Source organism: Erigeron canadensis, chromosome 2 (assembly GCF_010389155.1).
Source record: "Erigeron canadensis isolate Cc75 chromosome 2, C_canadensis_v1, whole genome shotgun sequence".
Lineage (NCBI taxonomy): Eukaryota > Viridiplantae > Streptophyta > Magnoliopsida > Asterales > Asteraceae > Erigeron > Erigeron canadensis.
In genome coordinates this window covers 37,912,686-37,921,985 of record NC_057762.1, presented here as the reverse complement: position 1 = coordinate 37,921,985, position 9,300 = coordinate 37,912,686, and the positions used below count along the sequence as shown (strand labels likewise).

The window sequence follows — 9,300 nt, the reverse complement described above, 5'->3', positions numbered from 1 at the left end:
CTCCAAGCTTCTTATCATTCTTATCTTACTCAAATCCTAATCTTCCAAACAATTTAAGTAATCCATCAAAGATTAATAATAACAATAATCTCATAACATCTAAGAAATTGAAAGGTTAGGGTTTGTGTATAGTGGTGGTGGCCAAAATTAAGAGAGAAAAAGGGGAAAGAAGAACTTGTGAATCAAAATCTAGTTCCTTGAATCCTTGAGGTAAGAATCTTTATAACCTACTTTGATTTTGTGAGAAATTAAGGTTCTTGGAGTAACCCAATTTGGGGATTTTGCTAAAAATTGAATAATGCATAGTTTTTCCCCAAATTCTTGTAAAACCTAGTTTGTATTGAGTTGCTCGATGAGTTTAACTGTGTGTGTGTGTGTATTGACATATAAATTTGAATTTTGAAAGATGATTTTTCATTAGTTGAGTTAAATGATAATGAAAATGATGAATTCAGTTAAGTTAGCCAAGAGAGTGTTGATATCTTATATGCATATTATGATGTGATGATAGGTCGAAAGCTTGAAATTGTGCATTTGCGCTTATTTTGAGTTGTTGATTCGAGTCGCGAAGGATGTGAGTATATTTGCATACTTTTATATATGCATCGGGTTGATTACCATATAATGGTGGATTCCGTATATGAAAATTGATTTGGCGTTAAGTCTAAGTAGGGGCTATATGTTGTATGAGGTTTAAGAAACTATTGATATGTGAATTATGAAGCCTAAGAACATCTTGATATGTAATATGAGATATGGGGCCTAAGAATCCTAAGCTATTGATATGATATGTATGTGATATTGATGGTGTTGTTTTAGCTTATATGGATCCGTGTAATGCGTTAAAGTACAAAGATGAGCATGTAAGTATGACACGATCGTGTCATAGGCTATATGTAATAGTCCTTTGTGCATTGCTCTCCTTCGTATATGTAAATGTATGCAAGTATATTTCCTAAGCATTCACTTACGTTTTAGTTGTTTACCCTTCTTAAAGGGGGTTCCGGAAGAGGAAATTAGGATCTTGTTGATTTGAAGTTTGAATAGAAGAAGTTGCATTTTGAAGAATTGGAGATATGACCATTCGATGAAGAATGATATTTTGTGTAGATACTTAGTTATACTACCTCTCTATGGCTCATGATACTTTTATCATTTTGGTAAAACTTTATTTTGGTATGTTTAAATTACATCTTGTGAAGGTCTTTTGGTTTATAAACTTGTTTATTTGACTTTGGTTGATGACAACGTGGGTAATCCGACCTGTTTGGTCGTTTTAATATAAATTTCAATTGTTAAGGTTTTGGATGTATCCATTATGTTGTAATATGTGATTTTACTATTTTTGGTGTTTTGGTTTGAGCATTTGAGCTTTGAAAATAGTTTGAATAAAATTTGAGTCAAAATGGTGTGCAGAACTGATCGTAAATTTACGGTCCAAGACCATAAATTTACGACCCTTGTATTATTGAGTTATTTTATTTTATAGAAAAAAAATCCATGAGTAAATTACGGTTAGTTATAATTTAAGCCATAATTTTACGGCTAGGTTTTTACGTTCAGTTGTCGTAAATTTACGGCTCTCAACCATAAATTTAAGGCCAAATTTACGACTAGTAAAAAAAATAAATTATATTATATCTTTTGTTCGAATCGAGTCGAGTCTTTTCAAATGACCATGTAATCACGTAACGTTATAATGCAATACTAGCTAATAACCCGGGTTCAACCCGGGCTTATTAATAAAAGTTTTGTAATATTAAATTACGTCGATTTCTAAGAACTATGAGATAGTTCAACCATACTCATAATCTCGAAATAGTATACCTTAAATTTCGAATATAAGAGCATGGTATCTGAGCAATGCGATGGCGGTGGTGGGGAAGACGGTCTAGTGGTGTCGGTGATGGTACTATTGGTGGTGGTGGCAGTGTCAAGTGGTGAAGGTTTATATAATTATGATAGTGAAATTTTTTTAGAAGATAAAGACTTAAAGTGTTGATTATTAAAATAAAAATTTAGAGCATAAATTAATTCATTAAGGACAAATTTGTTTTTTCATAAAAACCTTTTCCATCATGGGTGTTTATTAAGGGTATTTTAGTAATTCCGTATGTAACTATCTCTAAAAATGAAGGGTGTGATAATATTTATAAATGAGTATAGATATAATTAGCTTATTAACTTGCATAATATATAGATAATTTAAAAATCTATCATGATTAAATTATTTAAATGATGAAAATTTAAAGGACCATGTATAAATTGTTAGACTTTTCTAAAGAACATAAGAACTTAATTTTTTTTAATAAATTAAAATAAATTAAACAAAAAAAATCAGTTAAACAAAAAAAAATCTGAAAAAAATAAATTAAATAATTACATTTTAATTTACATTGGGCTTACGTTAGAAAAAGACATAAATTATAAATCAGTTAGAAAATAATTTAAACTTTAAATATAATGATGTCATAAATAAAAAAGATAAAAAAGATAAACTTGATTTAAATAAGTGTAATAGTAACAAGTAAGCATTATTTAAAAAATAATGATGTCACAAGAATCTTATTTTATTTATATAAGAGATTTTTTTTTAATTGTTTTTTTAACCAATTTTTAACCTTAGTTCTTTAATAAAATTGAAAATTAAAAAGAAAAATAATACACGTAACTTAAATTCATAAGATATCCAAACTAGCCAAAGAATCATGTTGATTAACACACCACAGTATTACATAACACTAATCAAAATGGTTTAATCATTAGTGCTTTGAGCTCTAGTTTTTTTTTTTTCGTTTTGCCACAACAACAAAAAAAAAAAACCACAAATCAGAAATCACCATATGCAAACCTCATCAGAAAACCCACAACAATGCGACTTCAAACTCGGCCAACGAGTCCACTGGACCGGAGACCCTCATCGGATCGGCACTGTGAAATACATAGGTCCAGTTTCCGGCTATTCCGGCACCTGGGTCGGCGTCGATTGGGACAACCGTGACGGCAAACACGACGGATCAGTTAATGGCGTTCGCTACTTCAATGCCCAGTTCCCCAATTCAGCTTCTTTTGCTCGCCCACATAATTTAAGCTCAGGGGTATCATTATTACAAGCTTTAGATATGAGATACCGTACTAGTTCAACTAAAGAAGAATTGGGTATGTATCAAGTTTTGATCTTAATGTCTTAATTTGTTGATTTGATTATGTTTTTGGGTGTTTTTGTGACAAGTGAAAGAAAATGTATAAATGTTGGGTTTTTGTTTTTGTTGCAGATGAAATGTATGTATTTTCTGCTAGTAATAAAAAGGTGAATGTTCAGTTGGTGGGTAAAGATAAGATTGAAGATATATTGGGGAGGTTTGAGGAGCTGCCGGGTGCTGCTTTGTCGTATTTAGGGGTTAGTTCTGCTGGTGATCCTGTTGAAATTAGTAAAACTTTACCAAGTAAGTTTCGGTTTAAATTATTTGGATATATATAAGTAAATGATTATCTGATTTTGGGTATTTGAATTGTGAAATGTACATCCAAATTCTGTAGAGATTGTTTACCTTGTGCAACTAGTTTGGTTAAAAAAATGAAATCCAAACACCATAGAATTTTGTCCCAATGTAGGCAACAAACCTAGAGGAATAAGGAATATACCAATGTATTCACTGAACCTGTTATTGTGTTAACTTAACATTACTTTTCACGGGAAACATTTTAGCCATGCTTATATTGATAAAATTTATTCTAATACTAACAAGAATCTGCTCTTTACGAGCAGACTATAATATGTATGAAACAATAGCTAAAAGTAAAGAAATACTTATATTATATGAATCATATGAAAAGGTTTTAATACAAGAAATGAAAGTAATATATTAAGAGCATAAACAATCAGAACTCAGAAGACTACATTTTTGAGATTATAAAAAAAGACACGTTGCTTCTCTTCTTATAGATCATAGATTGGCCGTTATTCTTGTCTGATATGTATAGAGATAGATATCTCCATCATCCAATTTGAGCAGCCTTTAATAATCTTCAACCTCAACTCAAGGTTTATTAATGATGACCTTTATAACCCTTGAGGTATTCAAGTATTTCACAGTTAACCCTTCATCATGGTTATAACAATTAGCATCAACATGTACATTCCTAATAATACCAAAGCTAAGATTGAGAAATGGACTCACTTCTCAACATATATAGCGGTGATGTGGCACAAGTTGTGTTGACTATTACGGCTCAAAATTTGAAAGTACAATGATTACTTCGTATAAAAAATTGAAAATATGGCTATTTTGGGTTAATTGGTTTTCTATTAAAATACATCCAAAATCCTAATTCAGCCTTACCAGTTCGAAAGGTAGCCGGCGGCTACAATGACCTTTTCGGAACATCATTTTGCAACTCAATGACTACATTAGTAACTTGATACGTGTTTTAGCGATTTTGGCATATTGCTTATCCATATCACTCTTGGACATGTATTTGAGGGTTTGATTAATTGTGAATGTTGGTTTTCACTATGTAGGATGAATCATTGATAGATCAGCATGTAGTTGCATTTAGTTCTGTGCCCTTACAACTCTGTTTGTATTTGCAGATCTAAAGGAGCTTGATTTAACTGGAAATCTGCTTTCCGAGTGGCAAGTATGTTTCTTTTACTTACAGATTTACAAGCCCATATTTGTTGGGAACTTGGGATGTATTTATGGTATTAATATTTTTGTAATTATACGTTTTAAATATTATTGACAATTCTAAGTTTTTTACTTGCGTATAAATCACAGCAAAGCTAAATTATTTGTGATATTTGTATTTTTTATCTTATTATTTTCTATATACTTCCATGTCATTTACGGGAAGGGTTGTCTTGCAGGATGTTGATGCCATCTGCAGTGGGTTGCCAGCTCTTACAGCACTTAATATGACAACCAATATGATGTCAAATTCTGTCGTGGGAGTCTCTCACCTAAAGAATCTACGGCTTTTAGTTATAAACAACACTACGATAAATTGGTCTCAGGCAAGCGATGTTTTACCTTAGTTATATTATTAGGCACGGGTATGATTTAAATGATCCTCCTACAGATTATTTCAATGAAATATACTTTTTTGCAGGTTGAAGTACTTAAAGAGTCACTCCAAGCCATCGAAGAACTGCATCTAATGGGAAACAAGATAAGGGAGATAACGGTATAAAATGTCTTCATTATTCTCAAGTTTTTTCCTCAAACCTAGTGTTGCTGATGTTGCCAGAAGTGGCGAGATGGTCAGGCTGGGCATCTTTGATAAAGGGTCAAGCTGGTTTTGTTGGGTTGACCGGTTGACCCAGAAACACTTTTTCTCATCTTATGAAAATAGTGAATGTTTTAATCATGATTACAATAACAATAGTACTATAAAAAAAAATCCAAATCCTTGTATAAAAGAGATGTATGAAGTTGTACACTTTTAAAGTAGACTTTGGATTACTTTACAATCCACTCAACCCTTTTAATCCATACCTTTGAGTTGACCAATTTTTGCGATACGACACACCCCATTTTGACATTTTTAAGTAAATGGCCAAATGGGCTGAGATTGGCCGCTCTCATATTACGATGATCTCATTACCATTTTTATCTTCTTTTACCCAGCCTACGTCATCCAAAGTTGTACAAGGGTTTGACTCTCTGCGTATTCTAAATTTAGAAGATAACTATATTGCTGATTGGGGTGAAATCTTGAAGCTTTCTCAACTGAAATGGTATCAGAAAGCAAAATACTTTTCCTTCTTAAGACTAAACTGCTTATGTCTTGTATGCCAATGTTAATATTTGCAATTGTGGTTTCTTCCTACAGTTTGGAGCAGATTCATTTGAATAAGAATAACATAGAACACATTTGGTACCCCTCCACAGATGAACTATCATGTAACCCTTTCCAAAGTTTGCGCTGCCTTCTTATTGGTAATTAAATTTCCTTTATTTATGTAAGTTTTTTTGTTCTGGTTGTACGTTATCACTTATGTCTTTTGAATATTACACTGTCCAGGAGGTAATAAAATTGAGGATGTAGCTTCCATCGATACACTAAACTTGTATCCTGCCTTAGTGGTAAGGTTTGTTATATTTGATATGTTTTACCTTTCATTAGCCTAGTTCTTTGTTTTAAACTATGAAAATCTATATTTATATGTATGTAACTGTAGAGTATGACATAGGTTACCCTTACTGCATAATATTTTATACTGTGTAACTCGTGCATTAAGTTTAAATGGTTCTGTTAGTTTTGAGTTGAAAGTTAATTGCACGAAAGCAGTCAATGGACAACAACAACGATATGGGAAAGGTGGGATGTAGACAGTCACTCAGTCAGAAAAAGCTGTCAATTGACAGTATGTCTAAAAGTATGGTTAGGTATATCAAATTTGAATGATGAAAGGCATGATAAATGTCCCTGTCATTCTCACAAAGCCATAAGTTAATGGTTAGAAAATAGTAGTAGGATAACTTCAATAATAATCTTTAATCATTGTAGGAATATCAAACTTATTTCAATGAAAGTACAAATTAAATGAATATTTTCTACAACAGGCATCAGTTGTCAACTGACAACAAAACAGAGAATATAAAGAATCACATATTGATGTTATGCTTTCTAAGTGCAGGATATCAGGTGTTCTGAGAATCCAGCAACAGATCCAAAGAGAGGAGGGGTTGCAAGATTTGCTTTGATTTCCCGCTTAGCCAAAGTTAAAGTATTAAACGGGAGTGAGGTAAATGAAGATCATATGCTTGGCCCTTCGGGCACCTATCTTTTCAATTAGAAATTATTTTTCTAAAGCATCTATGTGATTGTCATTTATCAGATTACCCCTCGAGAGCGCAAAGACTCTGAGATACGGTATGTTCATAACTTCATATTTCTTGGGTTAATGTAATCTGGCAATTATTTTAGTGCACTATGTGCTATTGAATTAGGACTACCATTTAATGTTTAATGCTGGGTAGATCATTAATTTTAAATCTATATGCAGGTATGTACGCTTGGTAATGTCAAAACCGCATCAAAATTTGGAAGAGATCAAGAGGCTTCACCCAAGGTATTTTTTGGTTAGATTGCACTTGGGCTTTATATTCCAAATATATTGGTCTATGCTATTAAAGCATTTGCACTTTGCATAGATTTTGAGTGTTGACTCCATTAAAAATCCATGATAAATCTTTTCGTTGTTGTAATTGTGGAATGATCCTTCTACTTATATCGTCTTGAACTTGATACTAGATTCATCGAGCTTAGAGCTTTCTATGGGATTGAGGATGAAAGGCCTTCAAATGGTCCATCAGGCCCTCAGAAAATGGCTTCTGGACTTATCAGTATGAACCCTTTATATATAACATATTCCTTTGTTTCCCATAATGCAACATTTCTGTATATTTTTTCACATTGGTAATTTACTGATTTGTCAAATTTTGGCTGACTACTCTGACAAAGAATCAACTAACTCCAAGAGTTAAGTAAAAAATCAAATGAATTGTCAATATTTCTGGCTCTCATCATTGTTCTTTGCAGCTGTTACTCTGAAGTGTGTTGGACCATCAATTGCTGAAAAAATTCCGTTAACTAAAAAACTGCCAGCAACCACCACTGTAATTATTTGTTTATCTGTTTAGTTACTTACTCGTATATTTCCGTTTTTACCAATTTTTATTATGATTATTCATTTTTAGGTTGGCAAGCTTAAGACTCTTTGTTTGAGCTTCTTCAAATTGAAGTTCTTCAAGCCATTATTATATCTTCAAGAAGAGGTTAGTCTTTTGACCAAAATTTTGACTTACTGTTGTCACCCTTTTATCTTTTCTGGAAACTAATTGTTTCTGCGGGTCGGGTTTAATTCTTTTTGTTATTGCAGGGTTCGCCACTACCTACACTGCTTGACGATGACATGTCGTCTTTGAATGATGCGGGTGTTTGCAACCAATCAACCATTCTGATTGACGAGGAGAACTAAGCAGTTACATCCATGAACGGTTCCACATTCTTGCTTTGCGCGACTCATATTTTATTGAAGGGAAGAATGTGCCTTGTACACATGACATGAACTACTCGCCCCATGACTTATATTACACTGTTCAGGGTAAGAAGTGCCTACTTAGTGGACATTAGGTGCCACCGTGCCAGCAAGTGATATGGTTGCTTTTGCTTTGTTATATTTCATTTGGGTTGTTAAGCAAGTGACATGGGCATATGGACAACACTGCAGACGTTGATTTGTCTATGTATCAACTATTAAGGGCAATATATATATATATCCCCTGCATGTTTTTTGTATCAGCAGAAGGGATACTGCTTGTTTGAACTTTTAGCTACCTTTGTTGTCGGGTAAAAACAGCCCAATCCTGAGGCAATTCAATCATTTTACCATAAAAGTCCCAATACTGAATAGTGATATTGGTTTATGTTATTAGGCAATTGCGTCTATCATACCAGATAAGGTTGTCACGTGTGAACATCTCACACATTTTTTATACAAAATCATCACATTAATCTTTACTAACTACAGGTATTAAAATCACACAATACACACATACGTGAAGGATACCACATTAGGACTATGTTACTGAGGTGGTACGACATTCAATTGTAAAACCTTGTATGGTGAATCAAATGGACTGTCTAACATATCTATAATTTCACAAAGGTGTAAATACCATCATGATTACTTATGTAGACATAATAGAATGTTTAATGCAACTTCATAAACACCACCACCATCATTGCTTCTCTGGAGAACATTATAAGTGTAATGTAATTTAAGTCTTATAGCATAGTGGGGATCTATTTCTAAAGGTTTTTTTTAATTTCAATTACAAAAATCAAGTGGAAATAAGAGGACTTATAGTTTATAGAGAAAATATAAAATCCAAAAAAAACTTTAATTTTTGTATTCTTGAGTTTTTTATTTAAAGGAATAGAAAGAAAAGTTAAAACATTTTAATCCTAAAACTTTCCTACCAAAAATGGGATGATTTGGAAGGAAAGTGTTATTATAATCCACTAGAAATTACTAATACACCCTCCAACCAAAGTTATAAAGAAAATATTAAGAGGGGCATAATTCTTTTTCTTTTCCCTTCAACTCAAGAATGTGTTTTTTGATATATATTTTTTCCCCTTTTCTTCCACTATCCAATCTTCTCATTCTCTTTCTTTCAAATAAAACTTGAGAATGTAGTGTTAACAACAGATTAGCTAACTCCTAGTTTATATAACAACCGACTAAATTATATTTTCTTCAATGACATGTACAGTTGTATATTGTGT

General features: G+C 32.5%; 1 protein-coding gene across 1 annotated transcript; it reads left to right on the top strand.

The window, feature by feature from the left end:
* Positions 1-2,757: 2,757 nt before the first annotated feature.
* On the top strand, positions 2,758-8,335 carry LOC122587208 (tubulin-folding cofactor E). Its single transcript, XM_043759312.1, has 15 exons — positions 2,758-3,159; positions 3,276-3,446; positions 4,595-4,641; positions 4,871-5,017; positions 5,113-5,187; positions 5,631-5,740; positions 5,836-5,942; positions 6,028-6,089; positions 6,644-6,751; positions 6,845-6,879; positions 7,013-7,078; positions 7,261-7,352; positions 7,549-7,625; positions 7,707-7,784; positions 7,889-8,335. The coding sequence occupies exons 1-15, from the start codon at positions 2,844-2,846 to the stop codon at positions 7,985-7,987; spliced, it is 1,590 nt and encodes a 529-aa protein (XP_043615247.1). The 5' UTR covers positions 2,758-2,843; the 3' UTR covers positions 7,988-8,335.
* The last annotated feature ends 965 nt before the right edge of the window (positions 8,336-9,300 follow it).

What these genes read in the sequence shown, in the direction of transcription:
- LOC122587208 (XM_043759312.1), top strand. Translation starts at nt 2,844, where the DNA reads ATGCAAACCTCATCAGAAAACCCACAACAATGCGACTTCAAACTCGGC. An exon ending in CGCAAAGACTCTGAGATACG is followed by an intron (nt 6,880 to 7,012) that starts GTATGTTCATAA and finishes ATCTATATGCAG; the next exon opens with GTATGTACGCTTGGTAATGT. An exon ending in ATCAAGAGGCTTCACCCAAG is followed by an intron (nt 7,079 to 7,260) that starts GTATTTTTTGGT and finishes ACTTGATACTAG; the next exon opens with ATTCATCGAGCTTAGAGCTT.